Source organism: Cryptomeria japonica, chromosome 4 (genome assembly GCF_030272615.1).
Source record: "Cryptomeria japonica chromosome 4, Sugi_1.0, whole genome shotgun sequence".
Taxonomy (NCBI): Eukaryota; Viridiplantae; Streptophyta; class Pinopsida; order Cupressales; family Cupressaceae; genus Cryptomeria; species Cryptomeria japonica.
The window spans coordinates 530,446,365-530,469,678 of record NC_081408.1 but is presented as its reverse complement, the minus strand read 5'-3'; the positions used below and the strand labels follow the sequence as shown (position 1 = coordinate 530,469,678).

The 23,314-nt window shown below is 38.4% G+C and overlaps 1 protein-coding gene across 1 annotated transcript in view; it reads right to left on the bottom strand.

Annotated features, from left to right (window-relative positions):
• LOC131069050 (protein NAR1) overlaps positions 1-23,314 on the bottom strand; it is a 74,257-nt gene that overhangs the window by 5,584 nt on the left and 45,359 nt on the right. The window contains exons 7-11 of the mRNA XM_058004362.1: positions 14,284-14,464; positions 14,083-14,132; positions 13,775-13,946; positions 13,551-13,677; positions 13,338-13,429 (exon numbers count right to left, since the gene is read on the bottom strand). Of these exons, the coding sequence (XP_057860345.1) occupies positions 13,338-13,429; positions 13,551-13,677; positions 13,775-13,946; positions 14,083-14,132; positions 14,284-14,464 (622 nt within the window). The remainder of the gene's footprint in view (positions 1-13,337; positions 13,430-13,550; positions 13,678-13,774; positions 13,947-14,082; positions 14,133-14,283; positions 14,465-23,314) is intronic.

Below are 23,314 nucleotides of genomic sequence, written 5' to 3'. Positions count from 1 at the left end.
CAAGTGAAGGTTATGTGAAGGGGAGATATGATGTTTGTCCCTCCTAAAGTTGCTAGGTGATTGGCTTAAAATATATTATGACAATATTGAGAGGGATATAAGTTTTTAATTAAACCATAATACATCGCTCCACCTTGCCTCGTGATTTTGTAGGATATAAGGAGGTTTGATAAAAAAATTGAGAAAGCAAATTAAAAAAAAAGAAGAGAGATTAAACGCATGAACAATACTAACTTATACATTTCGATATCAATTGAAAAGAAATTTGGAAAGCACATAATATATACTATTTTTCCTACATTTCATACTATATCAATGGGAAAAGATATTTTTCACGGGAAGCATGTTTTGAGTGCCAAGAATGCTTATCGTGTGAAGGAGAAGCTTCATGAGGAAGGAAAAATGCAGATCACGTGAGGAAATAAGCATGACTTGTGTGACTCCTTGGGCGGCTTGAGAATTCCACCTTGTATTAGGGCGTAGCAAGCAGGATAATCGTTTTGGCAAATACATAAACGAGGAAAAAAAAAACGGGACGACACTTCATTCTCTTCTTCTTCTTAGACGGCTAAGAATAAGGGTTTTGCTCCGCAATTTTACCAAATTCCGGCTCAGCCATTTTAAAATATCAAGGGTTTTGTTTGGAAAGGGCGTTTGAGTGCATTTTCTGACATATTCTACTTTCTCAGATCATGTAGCCCTACGAAATTGACTATTCTTCTTTTATCATTCTAGTTTCGAAAAAAAAATAGATAGAGGAAGTCAAAAAATGCATAAATGTTTTCTTATTATGTCTTGAAAACTTTTGGAGTAAATTGCATTTTGTAGTTGAATGTTGAAAGAGTTTCAAAATGGGTAAGGGTTAACCCTTATGCTATCAAAATAAAATATGTAATGTATCTTCAGCATTTGTAGGAAACCATAATTATTACTGTTTGAATCGAGGAAAGGTTTAGGGAGTTTGAAAATGGGAAAAGAAATATATGTACCACACATACATTATTCTATAGTTAACAAGAATTACTGGCTGTTATTTTGTAATTTAGGAAGTAATTTCTCTTCCAATCTGCTCTTAATTCATATAGAAGGGCTTATGTAGCTGTGACTGCATTTAATTATTTTGGTTCCTCTTAATATGAGTAGATGTACTAGGTTTTATACATATATATTTGTATATACATGAAGTATATATTAATATGTGTGTATAAAAAACCTACACAGCGGTTTCTACAAGTCTGATGTAAAATGTGAAGGTATAATAGAACCTATACTTCCGATGTTAGAAAAGGGTTTGAACAATTTGCAAATTGTAAGGAAATTTAGACATTATTTCCTATACTTCCGATGTTAAACAAGGGTTTGAACAGTTTGCAAATTGTAAGCAAATTTAGACATTATTTTCTGCTGTAACTATGCTGTTAGCTTCTTTCAACAACAAAACCCAGCTTCCTTCATAAAAAGATTTTGGGCAACTATAGATATCTAAGTTCTTTAACGGAACTACTGGCTCTTCATTATATCAGTGCTGGGTTATAAAGTTTATCTTCCCCTCTGTTATGAAACCTATCTACAGTAGCAGCCTTTATGAAAACCTAAGCATATAATTGCAAACCCCTGCTTACGATCTTACAGTTACGTTGCTTTAAAACAAATTAAGCCTAAACCTGAAGAGTCTGATAATGCTTAAGTGTATGTGAGGGTGCGGGTACAGATGCACATTTACACACGTACTTTGACATATATGGCAAGTATGTACCAGTGTGATTTATAACTGGTAATACTTGACGTATACGTAAAGGTATTTGTGCTCGTGTGTCCGTGTATGCGTACCTTAACATGCACTAGTAAGCATATTTTACATAATGGTGCAGACTTATACCATTCATTGGAAGGGTGTTCTTTTCCGAGACAACTTAACGAAGATTTTGACCTCTTATCCAAGATTTCAGAACTTCCTTAGACTGAGAAGACAAGACAGCTCTTAGAAAAAATTTATTTTATTGAGATTAACCTCTCTAGAATAAGGGATTAACCTATACCCTAGCCTAGGAAGGCGGTGGGTAGAAGAGCACTATTGTACATAATGCAGTTAGCATCACTATTGGGAGGTCATTCTCAAGAGGCCGGACAGCAAAGACATGTCTGGCAAGATATATTCCATACTTAGGAATTGTGTGTACAATTGGCGGCTCTTATGCCCCCTAATTTCCCAAGCTAGAAATTCGGTTGATACATTATAAAACATTGCAATTTGAATGAGAAAGAAATAAATGATAACACTTAAAGAGTTCTAAAATTGTATCCATTGAACGCTAACACAAAAGTTGGGCCTTAATTCCGTTTTGACTTCAGTTGAACTCCTAGAACCTGGACTTATTGCCGAGAAGGGTGAGATCATTGACAGCGCGTTAATTCGTGCTTACCGTGTAAAACCTTGGCCAAGGTGGTGTTGCATAATGTATGCACTTGTCTGATCTTTAGTACCAGATACACCTCTAGTCAGAGCGTCATACTAGTAGGGAGTTACCCTTAGTGTATGACCGACTAAGCGTGTAGGTCCTACCACCAAGTCTTAAATGGCATTGAGTTCTCTTTTTCCTTTACCTCCTTGCGAAGGGCCAGGCCAATCCAGAACTATATGGCACGGGGGACTAGACAGTCTGTCGTTGGGCGTATAAGCGCCCTAATGATACTTTCCCTCCTCACCAATATCATGACAGAGTTTGGAAGTTCAGAACTTAGCATCAAATGCAAAGTACTCTCTAAACCCTTTCTCTCTTTAATTTCATGCAAAGTTATTTATTTCTTAATCTTACATGTATGCTTAATTTTAATTCAATGTAATTAATCTTTTAGTTATCGTTATTCTTTTTTCCTGTTTTAAAAAAAAAATCCCTTCTTTATGTTACTTGCTATGTTTATGTTAACGGCTCTATTTGCAACGGCTATTTGAACTAATATATCTTTTAAATTTCTAGCATGTTACACATGGTATCAAAGCATCGGGTTCAACACTAAACGTAGGGCTCACCACATCTACAAAAACATAGAATAAGAAACTGAAACAAAATACTTGGCTTTTTCCAAGATGTTTCGGACAACCAAACGAAAACAAGCACGTGACCCGGTTTACCTTCGGTTGTGGAAGGTAATCAATCGCAAGTATGACTACTCATACTGCTCTTTGTCCTCTGACAAGAAGACCCTAGCTAATGCCCTGAAAAGAATCGTCAAGGAAAGATGACCCTGGGCTGCTGCCAGTAAGGCAGCAGTACGAACAAGAATATTAGCAAACATAGCACCAAAACTGGTTAAACCTGCAACTGAAGAGATGTAATATAACACATCTATCATTCATCCCGAACTTGAAGAACCAAAGACGGTTCGCATACCCCGACCTGTGTTCGGGTTGGTACCTTTTTCTGACTTTGAGGGGCAAGAAGAGTCCATCACAAGATCGGAAAGTAGCTCTTAGAGAGAGAGAGCCTTTCTTGTATATATTGAATCCTAACCCGAACTATTTTTTAGAGTAACCCCTAAGAGGGTTACATTGTATATATTGAACTTTAACCCCACTTACTTTTGACAACAGTTTAAGATAACATCTTCATGATATAACATTTTCATTGATGAATACTAAGAGGGGGGGTGAATTAGTATACCAAAAATTACTGTAAACAAACTCTTAAACAGTTTAGCAGATAATCGGTGCAACAGTTTCACTAATAAACCGGTTAAGATAAATGCAAACCAAATAGAAAACAAAGCATTCACCCACAAAAGCACAATCACCATAACACAAGATATTTGATGTGGAAACCCAAATGGGAAAAACCACAGTGAGCAGAAACTCACAAGTAACTATCTACAAAATAGAAACCAGACCGGTTAAGGTCATACAATGTTCTTCACCAGAACAGATCCTATTAGGAATCTAGATCTCTGTTAGGAGATAAGTCATGTTAAAGACTACCTTGTTAAAGGATTTCAGATCCACAGTTGTGAACCACCTTGTTAGAGGATTTACAAAGGCTTTGCTAGGCCTACCGGTTAAGGGTTTCAGACTTGTCGAAAATATTAGTAATCAACAAGTGAATGATCTAGATAATAGCACAGTATGCTTAGTTAGATCCTTGACAGCTCATTGTTAATGCATTTCAGCATTACTTCAGTCTTCAATATCTCCACACTCTGTCTCTTCACACAGACCTAATCTTCTCTTCAATGATCGCACATAACCTTTTCTATCACACATCTCTCATGCAAACCCTAGACACGATGTCCATATAATGGAAACTCATTTCATGTCGATCCAATAGGATTAGACTACAAGTTCCTAGGTTCAATGCATCTAGACACATTTGGTAACACGGCACAAAATCACCGCCAAAGTGTCGGTGGATGATAACTCATCACACATTACAGAAATACCGGTTGGTAACTCATCACAGAGTAATACCGGTTGGTAACTCATCACAAAATAATACCGGTTAATACAATATACCGATTACTAGTTGTCAAAAATGAAGACTGGTAGATCATAGTGTTCCGATCAAAAGTTAACTACCGCTTGGGTCCTTCGTACCACTTGTGATCCTCGAACCGCTTGGGGTCTCCATACCGCTTGAGCTCTTCAGTCAATCTGTGACCGATAAACATCTTCTGCAAAATACCGATAGTCTAAAGACTATACATTCAATAATACACAATACCGGTTGGAACAATTACCGGTTGAGCATAACTCATAGATCAAGAAAGTGTGTGTCCATCGTCAAGAAAGTCTGTGTCCATCAATGACAATCAAAACATCATCAAAATGCCAACAATCTCCCCCTTTGGCATTGATGGCAACACTTAAGAAAATTGACATCTAATTGTTTTTACAACAAAAATTGCCATAATCAAAATTACTCCCCCTAAGCATATACACTATCCCTTTTGCAGAAATTACAATGTACACTACTTCCCAAAATGGTAACATGAAAGTACATGAAATGGTAACATTCACCAAAATTTTAATGTACACTACTCCCCCTTTGCCAACAATGACAAAGTAACCCCTTTTTGCATATGTAACAAAATAGAGTAGATGTTCATGACAATAAGGAATGAAATTTCTCAAAAACAGATTTAAAGTCCTGCATAAAAGTTTGCATGGCCAATGTCCATGACTCAAGTAATGAGGTAGCAACCTCACTTTCAGTCTTCATCTGGAATACCAGTTCTTCCATTGCATCAATGGTACTCATCTCTTGAGTTACCGTGATAGCTTCCTGGTTGAGAAAACATTTCTAAAGAATCTGCAGTCTTGGCAATAGGAGCAGTTGAAACTCTTGCAAATCTTTAGACCGGTTGCTGATCTCTAAGTCCATCTTGGCAGTCTGATGCTGATAATGATGAACGGTTTGTCCATAGGTAGTGAATGAATCATATGGTATCTTGAAATTGTTGATATATGCCTGTAACTTCAATTGGAGTTTAGCTTTCTGGTTAACACATCGTCACAAAATAGATAGGGTTGGCAGATTTTACTCAACAGTAATTTACCTTCACCCATAGTAACACTGATATCATTTTGCTACTTCAGTAGTTGTGTCCGCAGTTCATTCATTTGCTTGACTAAGGCAGTATTGAGTGCCTTTTCATGGTTCTTCTTTGCAATGGCTTCAGCAACATCTTCCAAACATTGTACCTGGTCCTCCACTATGGTACAAAGAAGTTTGAGCTTAGAGAGAGAGGAATGGGTACTGGGGAGGTTGGTACCGAGAATCAGACTAGTAAGGGTGTCAACCGCAGTTTGTATGACATCCTATTCTTTCTTCCTCCGTAATGCTTCCAGTCTCTCCTGAGCAAGTTTGATGCTTCGAAGCAGCTCAGACTCATCTGTTGATTGAAGATCAATAGGACTGGTGGTATCAACCTGTTTGGTTTGATCACCGGTTGCCTTAGGAGTCTCTGCTTGTTTGTTCTTCTCTGCTTCCTTCTCCTCTTCTGCTTTTTTCTTATCCTCTTCTTTCTTCTTTTGCTCCTCTTCTTGTTTCTTCTCCATTTCTTCTTTCTTCTTGTCCTCTTCCTACTTTTTCTTCTCTTTCTCCTTTCTTTCTTCTTCCTTCCTCTTGTCTTCTTCTTTCTTCTTCTCCTCTTCTTTCCTCTTCTCCTCTTCTTTCCTCTTTCCTCTTCTCCTCTTCTTTTATGTTATCTTCCTCTTTCTTTTTCTCTACCTCTTTTCTCTTGTTTTCTTCCTGCCTTGCTTTTTCCTCTTGCTCTTTCCGCTTTCTCTTTGCCCTGTTTCTCTTTTTCAGCTTTTTCTTTGTCCTGTTTCTCTTTTTCAGCTTTTTCCTTGTCCTGTTTCTCTTTCTCTGCTTTTTCTTTATCCTGTTTCTCTTTCTCTTTGTCAGGAGTGACATCCTCATTGTCTAATGCATCAACATCAATAGGTTGTTCTATCACTCTTTCACCTTCATTGTCAAATACTTCATCCGGTTGGCCCGATGATAGGTCAGGTTCTTGTTCAGCCTATCTAGCGGCTTTAGATACTCAGTGCATATTGACAGCACCTTTCACATGTATGTGAGTATCCTTTTCCACTTCAAAAGCTTTACCTTCTAGTAGCCTGAGTCTTCTCCTTCTCATGAAGAAGATGCCTTTGTTCTTATCCATTATCTCAAATAATTCTGAATTAGAAGCATCAGGAAAGTATTGTGCAAAAATTTTCTCCCTGATCTCCTGTTCTTTCTCAATGGCAATGCGCCATTTATTATACAAAGAATCTAGTGTAACCGATCTAATCTCAGATGGCGACTGATCATTAACACATAAATCTTTGATGACTTCTTGTTCTACTTCTTCTTTCTCACTATCAATAAAATCATCAAAATATTCCTTTAAATCATCAAGCACTTTCCTCTTAATATTCTTTAATGTCATCTGACAATGCGTCATTGGCTTATAAGAGGAAATATCTATATTTACCGATGCTGAAGTTGCAGGAACATTACCGGTAGACTTCGCCTTCTTGCTCGATTGCCTTGTCTTCTTTGTTTGTATTTCCGGTTCAGTGTCCTCTGACTCCGGTGAGTTGGTTTTGGTTTTTTGCTTCCTCTCAAATACGTTCTCAGGTTTCTTCTTAGCTGGTGACCGCTTGGTCACTTTCGGACTGGCAGAGGTAACCGATGCAAATACCGATGGCACTACTTTGTCCTTTTTTTGTTTTGGTTCTTCAACTGGTGTGACCCTTTCTAAGTAGGTATCGGTTCTCTTTTTCTTAGCATCCAGTGGAGAGGCAAGTAAGGTAGAGGCATACCCAATCAACATGTCATACATCACTTCATACCCCATAGGGCCAACTACTTCCTTTCTCGGTTCCACTGCTTCCATTATGTAGTCATCAATCCTTATTGTGAAGCAGATGTCATCTTCATACTTCTTCACAATATCACCAAATATCCTTATTCTCTGGCTCATCTTCCGCTTGAATTCATCAAAATATTTATTCAGAACCTCAGGATATGTAGTTCCCACTATTTGTAGACTTTCCTTAATTTGTTTGGAGACCGGTAGGTTAGTAGACCATTGCACATCACCTACTCCAGGGAAATAACCTTGAAAATAAAAGAATAAGCCGACCAGAAGTTGGCCAAATCTGAACCTTAGAGAATTGTCTTGTTTGATGGACTTCAGACTTAACAGCAATTGCTTCTGTAGACAGGTACAGAGGTCAAATGTAGTGGCTTCCTTGATCATTCTATAAGCAGCATTCACCGCAGCAGCAGGGACAGAATTCATTCTACTGGCATAAAACATCCGGTAACCAATCACCATGCAAGCATATTTCACCAGATCATCTTTAATGGTGTTGACGGTCATTGCCCGTTGGTCACTCACAGAACCCATGAGCTGTGTCACTTCAGTTTTGGTGACCTTCCGTAAAGCCAGTACCTATCCAGTTTTGCAAAAACCGGTGACAACATAAATTGCTTCCAGTGTGATGTCATGCGTCCGCTCGAGATACATCTTATCACCGTGCACTCTGCATAGGATGGTGCGAATATGATCTTCTGTGAACTCTTCCAGAAAATATACCGCATTGTGCAGTTTCATCTTTTCAAGGATACTATACTCAGGTTTGATCTTCTTGTCATCCCCACAGAACAGACTTAGCTGGGAATGGATTACTAGGGATCTTAGGTCTTCCAACTTACAGTCTATATACCCTAAAATGTCTTCCTCGACAATAACTCCGACGGGTATTTGAGATAGGGCATTGTATTTCATTTTCTTTTGAAGAAATTCGGCTGAATCTACAAGTGCACTAGAACTAGAGTGTGATGCAGAAGCCATGATAAGAGAGAATTTTGAGAAATACCTTCACAATCCTAAATTTAGGGTTTGTCAATGTCGCCCACAATACACCACTTCAGTTGCTAGATTACTGCTTAGTGTTCTTCACTGATAGATTGAAAAAGATCGTTGGATTCCTCTGCAAGATTTTTGAATTCCCTTTGAATCGCTAGACGAATCGCTCTTTGTTGCTCTGCTCTTGAAAATTCTTCTCTCAAAAACTGATAAGTGATAATGATGACGAAAATCCCTTTTAAACAACTCTCACCTACCATAATAAATGCATCACCGCTAGGGCACAAACCCTAATTTTGTCTTTTACCGCTTCAAGTCTTTTGCCGATTGATAGGTAACAAATACCGGTTAAGGTCTTTACCGATATAAACCGGTGGTTCAAAATGTTTCACCGATGTGTTCCCCCTAATCTTTTCTAAGCTCAGTTTGTCGGTTCAGAGACTTCCACACTAGGTGCAGAAACCTCAGTTACCGGTTCTTGCCTAAACTGGCTGGGTCCTGGTCCTGGTCCCTGCCCGGTCCTGGTCCCAGCCTGGTTCGCCCTGGGTCCCACCCGGGTCCTGCCCAAGCGGCTGGGTTCCCTGTGGGTTCTGCGTGACAGGACCCACAGGGAACCTAGCCGCCTAGGCAGGACCCGGGTGGGACCCAGGGCGAACCCAGGAGGACCCGGGTGAACCCAAGAGGACCCGGGTGAACCCAAGCCCGTGGGTTCCCAAAAACGGGGCCCACGGGTTAGAAAGCAATTAAAAACAAATAAAAAACAATTTTTTTATTTTTTTTTTACATCTAAACCCTAATCTGCCCCTCTATGATGCATTTCATGCATCAAAACATGCATTCAACCTATTCTACTTGCATTTTTGATGATTTATGATATATCAATATCAGAATATTTATTGGCATTGGCAATTATGGATTTATGATTTATCTGTTATCATTTATATATCATTGTATGGGAAAGTTACATTGTATGTTTCATATTTGTACGTTTGAACTGTGAACATATATAATTTTGATGTTTGAAGTTTGAACATATATATATATATATATATATATATATATATATATAAAAAAAAATTAAAATATATATATATATATATATGTACGGACGAACCCGTACCCGTACCCAAATTTTTATTTTTTTTGCCGAATCCGTGAATCCGTACCCGAATCCGAACCTGAATCCGAACCGGAACCGGTAACTTAGGCAGAAACAGGTTCATCCTGTGATCCTTCCTCTAATTTCTTTTTCCAAGTTTGATTCATTTCTACTTGAACGGTTTCAACATCAATCTTCCCTTCTGGAGTGATCGGTATATCACCCGATTGATTCTTTCTCAGTCTGCGAGTTCTGGCAGTGTGTCCCGGTTTGTTGCAATGATAACATACCATTCCAGGTGTTCTCCATGGTCCATTATTCATACTACCATTCTTTCTTCTGCATGTTGCAGCAATGTGACCGCTACCACGACAGATCAAACAGGTTGCTCTCCAACTAGTTGCCGCTTGATAACCAACTGACCGATTGTCATACGTATTGTACCGGTTGGGATTCCGGTTTACAGAAGATTCAGGAATAACTCCTTGAGTCCTTGGAGGATGTCTCCCAGTGTTGTGCAAAATCGACCTGCATTCAAATGCTCTATGCCCAAACGTGTTGCATGCATAACAGTTTCCATTGAATCTATTGGATCTAGGCTTATTGTTTAGAAAATAAGGAAAATTGTTGTAGGCCTTGCTTCTACATACATTGGCAGTATGTCCTTCTTTGAGACAATTAAAGCAAACAGATTTAAATTTTTGCTTACCTTTATCCTTGGATGTCGATTGCTTCTTTGATGCTTCAGCTTTTGTTCCAGAGGTCTCACCTTCCTCATACCCAGAGAAACCAAGTCCAATGGTATTCTTTACTGGTTTTGCCGATTCCAGCTTTTGCTCTAGCTTAACAGTACTCTTATTGAATTTGGCAAGTATCTCCTTTGACTCAGTAAGTTCCTTGGAAATAGCAGCATTGGATTCCATCAAGGTTGCATTCTCAGAAATAGCCATGTTTAGTTCACCTTGCATTTCTTCTTTTTCCACTTTACTTTCTTGGAGATGAGCGATAAGGGTACTGATTTCTTGCTTTAGCTTGGAGATCTCATGATCTTTGTCTTTTACCAGATCTTCAGCTTTCCTCCTATTCTCAGGCTCCTGACTCATTCTGATAGTCAGTCCTTCCAACTCCCTTCTCAGGTTGGCTTTAGATTCATTCAGTTTTTCAACTTCTTCAACTAGGGTATCCATGTCAGCTTCATCAGAAAAGCTATTTTCAGTAAGTTCCATCAGTTTCTTAGCATGCTCTCTTCTTTTGGCCAAAGAGGCTTTATACTTGACTTTGAGTTCATCATAGGCTCTCTCAGTCTAAGTGAGACGATGAGTAAGTTCCCTCACACTGTATTCCCCCAGAAAGGTTGGCTCTGATACCAATTGATGAATACTAAGACGGGGGGGTGAATTAGTATACCGAAAATTACTGTAAACAAACTCTTAAACAGTTTAGCAAACAACCGGTGCAACAGATTCACTAATAAACCGGTTAAGATAAATGCAAACCAAATAGCAAACAAAGCATTCACCCACAAAAGCACAATCACCATAACACAAGATATTTGACGTGGAAACCGAAATGAGGAAAAACCACAGTGAGCAGAAGCTCACAAGTAACTATCTGCAGAATAGAAACCAGACTGGTTAAGGTCATACAATGTTCTTCACCAAAACAGATCCTATTAGGAATCTAGATCTCTGTTAGGAGATAAGTCCTGTTAAAGACTACCTTGTTAAAGGATTTCAGATCCACAGTTGTGAACCACCTTGTTAGAGGATTTACAAAGGCTTTGCTAGGCCTACCCGGTTAAGGGTTTCAGACTTGTCGAAGATATTGGTAATCAACAAGTGAATGATCTAGATAATAGCACAATATGCTTAGTTAGATCCTTGACAGCTCATTGTTAATGCATTTCAGCATTACTTCAGTCTTCAATATCTCCACACTTTGTCTCTTCACACAGACCTAATCTTCTCTTCAATGATCGCACATAAACTTTTCTATCACACATCTATCATGCAAACCCTAGACATGATGTCCTTATAATGGAAACTGATTTCATGTCAGTCCAATAGGATTAGACTACAAGTTCCTAGGTTCAGTGCATCTAGACACATCTGGTAACACAGCACAAAATCACCGCCAAAGTGTCGGTGGATGATAACTCATCACACATTACAGAAATACCGGTTGGTAACTCATCACAAAGTAATACCGATTAATACAATATACCGATTACCGGTTGTCAAAAATGAAGACTGGTAGATCATAGTGTTCCGATCAAAAGTTAACTACCGCTTGGGTCCTTCGTACCGCTTGTGATCCTCTAACCGCTTAGGGTCTCCATACCGCTTGAGCTCTTCAATCAATCTGTGACCGCTAAACATCTTCTGCAAAATACCGATAGTCTAAAGACTCTACATTCAATAATACACAATACCGGTTGGAACAATTACCGGTTGAGCATAACTCATACATCAAGAAAGTGTGTGTCCATCAATGACAATCAAAACATCATCAAAATGCCAACAAGAAGAGCCCATCACAAGATCGGAAAGTAGCTCTTAGAGAGAGAAAGCCTTTCTTGTATATATCGAATCCTAACCCGAACTATTTTTGAGAGTAACCCCTGAGAGGGTTACATTGTATATATTGAATTTTAACCCCACTTACTTTTGACAACAGTTTAAGATAACATTTTCATGATATATATATGTGGATACTTAGATGGTTAATAAAAAATATTATGCTTTCATTTCATGCTCGTATTTGTTTAATTAGACAAAAACTAAAACTTCATATACTGTAATAACAGGTTTAACAAGAACTATAACATGTCTCATCATCAAGGAGGTGGGGGAGAATCTGGAGGTCCGGAAACATCAAATGATAAACAAGACAAACTCATCCAGAAGGTTCAAAACACGCAAAATATGCTCCAAGACTTGGAGCAAAGAGTAACTGGCCATACTAAAACACCCAATGGGGAATATGAGTCTCAATTTAGAGACCAATACATTGAGCAGGTCTCAATTTAGAGACCAATACATTGAGCAGGAGCACACTCGTCAGAGTGGGTTCCAAGAAACACAAAACCATAACCAGAACCCCAAGGGAAAACAGCTTATGGGGGTCATATCAGAGGATATGAAGAAAGTAAAACCTCAGCAGTACGATGGGGCTGAAGGAGGATATGCTGCTGAAGCCTGGCTTACAAGCATGGAGAAGTACTTTGAGATCAAACTTACCTATTCACCTACCTCAATTCAGCTATTTACCTTAATGAGTTTGACTGTTATTCCATTCCAAGACAAGTTTGCAGGTCAAACTTGAGGTAGTGAACTTGTCCCCTTCCAGTTTAAAATTCAAAATTCAAATTTGGCCAACTACCTCACTTCACCCTTCTACCTTGGGCCAACTAAACACACATTTGGTGCAATTCGATGCTATGTGCTGGTATTTAAAGATAATCTAAGCATTCATTCTAATCATCAAAGAATTTCCTTATCAATGTGAAGAAGAAAACCAGTTACTTTTCTTACGAGCAATCAATGGCAACATGCTTCAACTCATCTATTTGGCAGGATCATTCAGTTATCATTTAACTCTCTAGCTTAGCATTCAAGTATTCTCTCCACAATCAACTTACTTTAATCTAGGCTGATTTATTGCTCATGTATATGCATTTTATTGGATTAGCCTAGATTAACCAAAAGGAAACATTATTATCCTTTTTCAATGCACAGATAGCCAAATTATAACAAAAGAAAACAAATTTGTGTAACGCTGAGATCAGCCATTCAACAAGCTATGATAACATTGCACTTCACCAAATACAAACAATTTAGCTAATTTCATTCAAGCTATCTTTCCACCATAAAAAAAGGCTCACCTCTTGCAAATATGAACGTTCTAATGACTGAATCAAATCCTTCATAGATTGTCCCTTCTTGGGCTTGATCTGACCTCCACCATTCAAGCAACCTGAATGCCATAATTTTAGAACAGGTGTTAAGATTGACTTGGCTATTAATGCAAAAATAATGCTACACTGGAATAAATTCTATAATTTGTATCATCTGGAATTAAGAGCTTGAGAAGGGACCTGCAGGACAAGCCATGACCTCCACAAAGTGATATTCACACTTTCCCGCTTTTATTTTCCGAACAATATTCTGGAGGTTTCGGAATCCATAACAAAGTGCAAATTTTAATACACTTTGTCCATTGACCTACAGAAATCAGATTAAATGTTATGCACCCTAAGCACTCAAAGTAGCCTTTAGATAGTTTTAGATAAGTGAGATGGTAACTTTGCTTTATTTTCACCTCTAAAGAAACTTCTCGGAAATCTGAATTTCTTAATATTTTGAATTCAAGTGGTCCTTCAATGTCTTTTTCAAATATTTGTTTAGCTGCATGGCAGAAAATAGTCTCGGCATAACCACCAGAACCCCCTCGAACACCATATAGGTGGCCTTCACCGTCAACATTTGTCAACCTACAGAACATGCTATCTATTGTTAATCGACATGTACACACTCTACTAATAAACATTCTGACAATAACATGACCAAATAATACTTTAATGCAATAAACTACTCCAAGTACAATACAGAAAATAGTCCACAACTTACAATCTATCAAGAGGGGCTTCTTCTAGGGACATGAAGTCAATATTTTTTGCCTGCAATTCATGCAAAATAAAAGGAGATTAATGTCCTACAAAAGTGTAAATCATTTTGTTTTAACAAAATATATCAATTATGAAAAGAAAGTCTAACACTATGAAAAGCAAGTCTAAGATATTCATTGACCGCTCCTATCACTCTCCTCACCTTAAACAAATCTAACATTTCTCCAGATGTTAAAACACAATCCACTTCAGATACCCTGGGTCCCGCAGCTTCTTGACCCGTCTCTCCTTGACGTTCAACTGAAAATATAAAATCATCCCTTGCAGCTTCCAGTTTCTTGTCATAACAGGGCATTATAGTCACATGGTACACTTTTTCTGTCCTGTAAGTTGCAATTACCTAGTGTTATTGACTCTGCCATAAAAATTAATAGAATGTGATTTATTTGAAATATCCTATTTCTGTTATTTTTGTCTTGCAGAAATGCAGTAAAAATATACTCAGAGCAAAAGGGGAAATGATTAGTCACAACTATGGCAAAAAGATCTAGAAAACAAAATTTCCCTGACTGGTATAGAAATTTGATACAGCATCATAGGTACAACAAATTACCATGTTTTTCTGTGTGATGTTTATTTCTGATATAAGAATTATCATCACCTTTGAAGACTATAAACTTTGTGTTTAATAAGAAAAATAGTTTCATGCTGGCTAGTAAAAGTGAAAATCCAAGATGACAAGTCTGTATTAGCTCAAATTTTTAGAAAATGATTTCTGGCCTAATAATGCTAGAATTAACTTAAGAATAAATGATAAAACTAAACAGTCTGTAACCCATAGAACATCTGCCAAATATGTATTGCTTCCTAAAAGAACCAAGCACGTGAAAGTTGAGATAAAGTCTATAATTTGATTCCAGCAAAGAGTTAAACCTGGAGAGATATAATCTACTATCACAAAAATGCTGGCCATAAACTCCATGCAAAGAATACAATAAGATTCTCCATGCAACATTTTTAGGTATAGAAGCCTCTGGTCATAAACTCCAAACTGCTATACAAATTGTCAGAAGATATCATGACTCTTCCTTCCTTCAATACCGTTTTCTATGTGGAATCTATGATCTAATGGTATAAACACGAATAAGATACTGACTTATCTCAACATCTGCAAAAAATTATCTTAATTATATTTCATATGTTTCTATTTTTCTTCTAACTTTAAAGGTTATGGCTAGTTATCGATAGTCTCACAATCTGCTCATAGAATGAAAGCCCTAAAATTTTCTCACACAACTCTTAGTCTTCCAAGCTTGTAGATTCCATGGGAAAAAAACAAATCTCTTGTGTTGTGTGCCCTTGGTCTCCTTGTGTTTTGCAGCCCAACGCTCGGGTTTGTGACATGTCTTAATTGCCTCCCATAGATTCATGAAGTCTCACGGTTGTATTGAGCATTAACAGGTTGATATTTTGGTGCCATGCCAAACGTGTTTCCAATAATTGTAAGTGGGAACCCACCAATTGATATGACTTATGTTAGTGTAACACACTCTAGACTCCCATTGGGTATGTACCTAGGGTTGGGACCCACCCAAAATCAAGCTTGCACTAGCTATTTGGTGGGCCGAAAACCCCTCTTAACGCTGGTGGACACCATTCACCATTAGTCCAAGCTTTTGGTGTAGTGGTTGCCTTGCTAGGTATCAAAGCCAAGGCCTCAAAGTTGAGCCTTATGGAGCGTGGTGGGTTGTGATGCTCTTACTGTACGAAAACCCAATATGTTGGCTAAACCTCGGCAAACATTCCTCTGATGTTTTGGTAGGTATGTACCCAAACCAAATGGTGGGAGTCGGGACCAACAACCACATGTCCACAAGGGGGTTGGCCAGCGTTGACACTATGGTGGGATGGAAACCCCACTCTTAACGTTGATGGGTGCCATTCACCACAAGCCTGGGCTTTTGGCATTGTGGTTGTCTTTCCCAGTATGTTGGCTAAACCTCGACAAACATTCCTCGGATGTCTTGGTAGCTATGTACCCAAACCAAATGATGGGAGTCAAGACCAACAACCACATGTCCACAAGGGGGATGGCCAGCGTTGACACTATGGTGGGATGGAAACCCCACTCTTAACGTCGATGTGTGCCATTCACCACAAGCCTGGGCTTTTGGCATTGTGATTGTCTTTCTTAGTAATAGAGCCAAGGTCTCAAGATCAAGCCCTACAAAGCGTGGTGGGTTATGATGTTCCAACCAAACAACGCAACCACCACACCAAAACCTCGAACTAATGGTGAATGGCGCCCACCAGTGTTAAGCATGGGGTTTTAGTCCCACCAGGGTGCCAACACAAGCCAGCCCCCTCGTCGACACATGGCTGCCCAATTGTGGGTGGGTCCCAGCCCCAGGTACATGCCTTGCAGGAATCCACACCACCGCAGCATTATGGCTGGAACATCACAAAGGTTATCAAGGAGAGGTCCAAGTGACCTTAAATGATTGTCAGTAAATGTCTTCCTTGTCAACTCTATTATTACAATCTACAAGGGAAGAAAAGAGGGTCATCTAAGCAATATATAAATAGAGTAAGCTGGTCAAACGAGGTATCAATAAACTAAAGAATCAAACTAGCATCAAAATGCTGAAATGATTAGGAACTAGTGAGACCTAAGAAGAAAAACTTCTCTAAAGAATAATGTCAAATATTGGAATTAAGATTTGAAACAAAAAAATAAATTTGAATACAATAAAGTTTTAGTAGTTTTTGCTTTTAGTAGGTTTTGCTAACCCAAATGAGCATTCTCAAAGATGTTTCAATTGAATAACACTCATTTTACACTAGATATTTGCTTAGTCTTGATACTTCAAAATTAGCAAAGCAAGTCATGGAAGAGAACCTTTTCTTCCCTCCTTCCCCTCAACCATCTTTCTAAAAGAATGTATCGTATTTAAAATAATGTAAACACAAGGAATACATTAACTCTCAACTTGTCTTCCAAATAAGCCCAACATAGGAAAGAATAACCAGCATATCATGATTTTGGACACATTGACTTCCTTGTGTTACCTTTTAGACTAACCAATGCCCTTGCTACCTTCCAATCTTGCATGAATCATCTATTTAACAAACAACTAAGAAAATTCCTCTAGGTATTCTTCGACAACATTCTGATTTATAGAAAAACTTGGGAAGACCACCTAAGACACATAGATGAAGTGTTGGGGATACTTAAACAGCAATCACTATTCGCCAAAATATCCAAATGTGAATTTGGATTGGAGGAAATTTTATATCTAGGACACAAAATTGGTGCCCAAGAAGTCAGTGTTGATGAAGAAAAGATTAAAGCCATACAGGATTGCCCAAGACCAAGGACGTTAACACATCTAAGTGGATTTTTGGGACTTTGCAACTACTACAGAAGATTTGTTAAAGGCTTCTCAAAGATAACTGCCCCACTAAAATAATTAAACAAGAAAGGTAAATTCTCATGGAGTATCGAGGCCCAACAAAACTTCAAAAAGCTTGTTGGGTAGGTAGGAGAAATAATATAATATAAATGCTTGAGACTTAGAAGCCTTAAGAATGCCCATGCTTATCAACTTAGTTTGTTCCATCATCAACATTTCATTGAAAGCATCAAATGTAGGCATTGTGTAGCTTGAACCCATTGTCATCCTATGGGTTTGGAAACTAGAAACAAATGCTGCATATTCTTGTGGAAGCTTGCCTATCAAGTTGAATATCAATTGAGTATCCTTTTTATCAATGCCACAATCTTTGAGTTGTGCCCTCAACTCATTTGCCTTAGTGACATAATCTTGTATAGTATCAAAGTTCTTGGGATCTAACATGGTGAGATCACTATCAATTTGATATCCCCTAATCTCATCAACTTGACCATACAAGTCTTGAAACTTTTGCCAAGCATCCTTGATTAGAGTACACTTCTCAATATGAAAAATGAGATCCTTTGATACATACTTTCTTAAGGTACCAATTGCCATGATATTTTTAGTGAGCCAATCTAAGTGACCAACTGGATCAGCCTTAGGATCAACTGGAGCAACAATAGTTCCATCAATGTAATGAGTGAGTCCTTTTTCCATAAGTTTACTCCTTGCATCAATTTTCCAAGTAGCATAATTATGTGGAGTTAAGAGAGGAAACTTAGAAGAACCCATAGCAGCAAAAAGGAAGGAACACGAGCACAAAAGCACAAGAGACACCCCCCCAAATTCACTTAATCAAAGTACCCCCCCTAAAGTGATGATTTTGGCACTTTATACTTAGTGCGATTACAATGAGCCACTTGCAAAACAAGGCAAAGTGGACTTATGATGCAAATTTTACAACTTCTCAAATGAGATACAAGAGACTTCAATCAATAGTGCAATGAATCTAACTGAGATTCAAGCAAATATACAAGTACCAAGAGAGCCAAAAATGGCCAAAATCTGAAAGTACAATTTCTACTTACAATGGCATCAATCTGATAGCATCATGTGAAAGTAGATGAAAAAATACGCACTTTCAAAAAAAACGGCACCTGAAAAGGAGGTCGGATGACCCCAAACGAAGCCTCTGAAGTTGCAAAAACTGGGATTACTCAGGGACAGTCACGAAAAACTGTATTTTCTGAAAAATTCATGCATCAAAATCAAAAAATTTCTTCACCACTGCGGAGAGCATGAAATTCTAGCCCATTTCAAAAAAAATTGCACCCAAAAAGGAGCAAAAATGAGCAAGTTATGGCCATTTGAAGTTGAACTACAAAATCAAAAAGCTCAATGAGTGGGGGGTACAAAATTTTCAAACCCTGCTGATGTGGCGCTGACGTCAGCAAGTCACGGGGTTAAATTTGACGACCGTCTGACCGTCGCAGAAACTTCGCCCTACTGACTGGGCATCCGTACCGTACAGACAAATGACGTGGCCAAGTGGCTGTGTATTCCGTACCATACGAATTTTGCTAACTGAGCAGGTCTGCGTGGCAAATGACTGTGGCATACGGAAGTCTGCGTGGCAGTGTACGGAATGCTGCGTGGCAGGGTTTGTACCACGGGCCAGTGGCCGCCTACCACGTGGCGGGCGCGGTCCTCCGGTCTCGTTGACTTGACTGGACTGCGACGCGGGAGCTGGCGCGGGTCTCGGTCTGCGGGAGCCGACGCCGGTGGTGGTGCCGGGAGGACGAGGGCGGCGCCGGAGCCGAGTGGCGAAGTCTGCAGTTCTCGGCGCGGTGGCTGGCGTCGGGGTCCCGGCCGGTACGGGCTCGGCGGCGAGGATGGGACACTGTGCACAGACCGGTACGTGACAGGCGGCGTTCGGAGCAGGGAAGTCGACCGACAGACAGGACGACGGGACGCGCAGGTCCGTACCTGCAGACTACGGAATACGGGGGGGGTCTGCGGACCCCCAAAAAACCCCCTTTTTTTTTTTTTTGATTTTTTTTTTATTTTTTTGATTTTTGATTTTTGAAAAAAATATATATTCAAAAAAGGAAAATTTTTTTTTTTTTTGAAAAATAATGGAAAATTCGAAATCCGTACGAATATAGCAAAATTGGAGAAAAAAAATTTCTCACCAAAATAGGCCGACTTTATAACCAAAATTCATGGAAACGGCCTTTTGGACGCAATGGCGAGGTCGGATCTGGTCTAGGATGCCTCCAAAAGATGCTGCTCCTCAGATCTACCTCTTGACGTCGCAATAATGCCTCTTCAAGACGAATCAATGAAGCCCCAATGGCTCTGATACCATGTTGGATTTTGCCAAGATCAAGAGCTCAATGAAATGTACAAAATAGAGACACAATATAGGACAAGAATAAACTGTATTCTCATCAATAGAAATGATCAACAATAATCAACTGGATTCACTAGTTACATACAATGTAGAAGAGCCTGCTTATATAGGCAAGGCCATATGGATGTATGAGCACACAAATATGACATGTGGCTCAATGAGAAACAAGGGTAGGTAGGAAATAGGTGTGGGTAGGTAGGAGAAATAATATAATAGTCCACATGAGGTGGATCACCCACTGAATGTGGAGTGTAACAACAAGAGTGGAGTGTAACAACAAAATCAACACCATAAAAGGTGGAATTTCTCCTACACACACTATTCCAATGTGGCACAAACACCCAAGTGTCTCATATCCAAACTACTATGAAATGCATTATCCTAAGTAAACTTAAGTAAGGTGTAATAATATCCATGATGAATAATTATTTACACCAACAAAGCTTAAGGAAATAATGAGCTCCTACCCAGTTTGGCCATTCCCGATTTTTCATTACCATTTGAGTTAGAATGTGACACTTCTGGAGAAGGTGTTGGAGTAGTATTAATGCAAAAAAAACATCCTATGGCTTTTGAAAGTAGAAAACTAAAAGAAACTCAAGGGAGATGTTCTAAAACACATTAGACAATGCATGGTGTGTCAGAGGAATAAAGAACAAAAATTTCTCATGGGGTTCAACCCCTACCTATACCTAATCAGAAGTAGGAAAGTATTTCAATGGACTTCATTACCAAAATTCCAAAGGTGCAAGGAAAGGATTGTATATATGCTGTTGTGGACCATCTGACTAAGTATGCACATTTCTTAATAATATCTACTGACTATAGAGCCCCTCAAGTATTTGATGTCTTCAAATAAATTTTCAAACTGCATGGTTTACCTAAAAACATTGCCAGCGATAGGGATAGCAGATTTCTTAGTTTTTTTTGGCAAGAGCTCTTCAAACTAGCAAGGACTAAACTCACCCCAAGTACAAGTTACCACCCACAAACCGATCGACAAATTGAAATTGTCAATAAATGGCTTGAGGGATATCTAACAAACTGTCACCGAACAGTTACACCTCGAGGAGTATTGCTATAACACTACTTATCATATGTCGATAGGAATGAATCCTTTCAAAGCCTTGTATGGGTACGAGGCAATCTCATTTGGAGATTTGATTCTCACTGAAAGTTGAGTACTATAAGCCAAAGACTTAGTACAACAAAGTGTAGATATAATGAATACACTTAAAGATAACTTGCACCATGTGCAAAATCAACAAAAGATATATGTTGATCGAAGAAGAACCAGAAGGACATTTTGGTGATTAGTCTTCCTAAGATTGCAACCCTTTAAGCAATCAACAATCAAAAGAATGGAGCCGAGAAACTGAAATCAAGATTACATGGGCCAGTGAGGTTGCATATGGATTGGAATTACAGCAAATACCAGAATTCATAATGTCTTCCATGTATCTCACCTTAAAAAGGAACTAGGACCACATATCACCCCATGTTTAGAGTAACTCTCACTTGATGACGAAGGAAAGTTGATTTTGGAACTTGAAGTCATCATTGATATGCAAGAAAAGAAGTTAAGGAATTAGACTATCCTGAGCATGCAATTAAATGAAAGAACTTGCCTATAACAAATGCCACTTGGGAAGTAACAAAAAAATTTGATCGCCCAAATTTGAAATTGCTTGAGGCCAAGCAATCTAAGCAAGGGTGGACTGTCATGCCCCCACCATAGACTCAGATCGCAGCATTTATAAATTATAAAACCTTGCCTTTAATCCAGCAAAGGAAACACAAAGGGCAGCAATTCATCCAAACAGGTGCATTATTTACCCAAACTTAATTAAAAAGGCATCAATTAGTTTTTGACGAGGAATGATTAAGATGCTTCTCTTGAAGTTGTATCCCTTGTAAAGGGTTGCAAATTAGTCTCTTCATCCCTTTATGAGAATTATAAATAGGGTGGGTCTACTTGTGGAGAAGGCATCGATTGATCATGCATAAAGTACAAAAGGGATTAAAAAATCAGAACTGAATAAGAGCAGAAATAAATGTATTATAGCAGCAACTAGACCAAAAGATAAATCTGTGAATATAGTAGAATAATAGGCATATCATATATCCATTGCCATAGAGATACTTGCAAAAGTTATTGATCTTTGTGAGTAACCTAAATACTTCTTTTTACTATGAAAATGTAATGAAAGATTCATATAATAATCCATTCAAACTTTAGAGAAAAGGATTGCAAATAGGAAGGGCAGCCAGCCTTCTGAGTTCACAAGAGGTGAAGGAAGAGCGGCCTTCATGCTCTTATCAAGTACGTCACCCGTCACCCCATCAGCTAGGAGGTGGAATGGAAGACCAGCCTTCCATGCTCCTTGGCTTGATCGAGGAGGGCAGCCAGTTTCCAAGGTGAATTGAGGGATGGAAGGGTGACCCACCTTCCATGCTCTCACAGTGCAAGGGTGACCAAACTTGAGATTGTGGTTTGCAAACGTTTCAACAAATTCCTAATGAGATTGGAATCCACATTGGAATGGCTATTGCCTTAATTAGATTTTTTAATACGAGTAATGTTTATATGATATCATGATGCATACTGATGATTAGTCAAAATAGATGCCATATTGGCTTATGATTTAATGTCAATTTCTAATGACTAATATTGTGTGCAGGACCTAAACCAAGATTTATCTTGTAAAAGGACATTTCAATTGGTAAATTTACGTTCTAAGATGTATTACATTTCTTATTTTTAATTGGAATTGTGATTTTAAGGCAAAATATAGGAATATCCCCAAAGGGGACATTACATATCATGTTGTTTTTAATTCAGTCAATTGTTGTAGTAGGTTAAGCATAATATGATCCTCATAAAGGATAGGTAATATCCTTTCAAGGGCTACCTAGTATTTTATTATTATCAAGATATACTATACCCTATACATCTCAAAAGCAGATTGATCACTATAAATTCATTTTGCATCTATAAAATTGTTTTAAAAATATTGTTTTTCTTGAAAAAATAAATTTACTGTCCAAACAAACATTAAAGAAAGTGCCACAATGCTTTGTTTGGCTGCAAGTTTTATGCTTGCCTTGAACAAATTTAGAAGAATAGCTTGAGGGCAAGACCCTCTAAAGAATGGAATACATCTCGAAAGCAGATATATACCTGTAAAGTCGTTTGCATCTCTCAAATTGTTTTAAAAATTGTCTTTTTTCAAAAAATATATATATATTTATCCTCCAAAAAAGTATTAAACTGCCACAATGCTTCGGTTTGTCTACCAATTTTTATACTTGTCTTAAACAAGTTCATGAGAAAAGTTAGTAGACAACATATTCTAAATAATGGAATACACAGAGGATAAGAATATTAAGATATAAATCAAAACAAAAATTTGAGTAAGCTTATC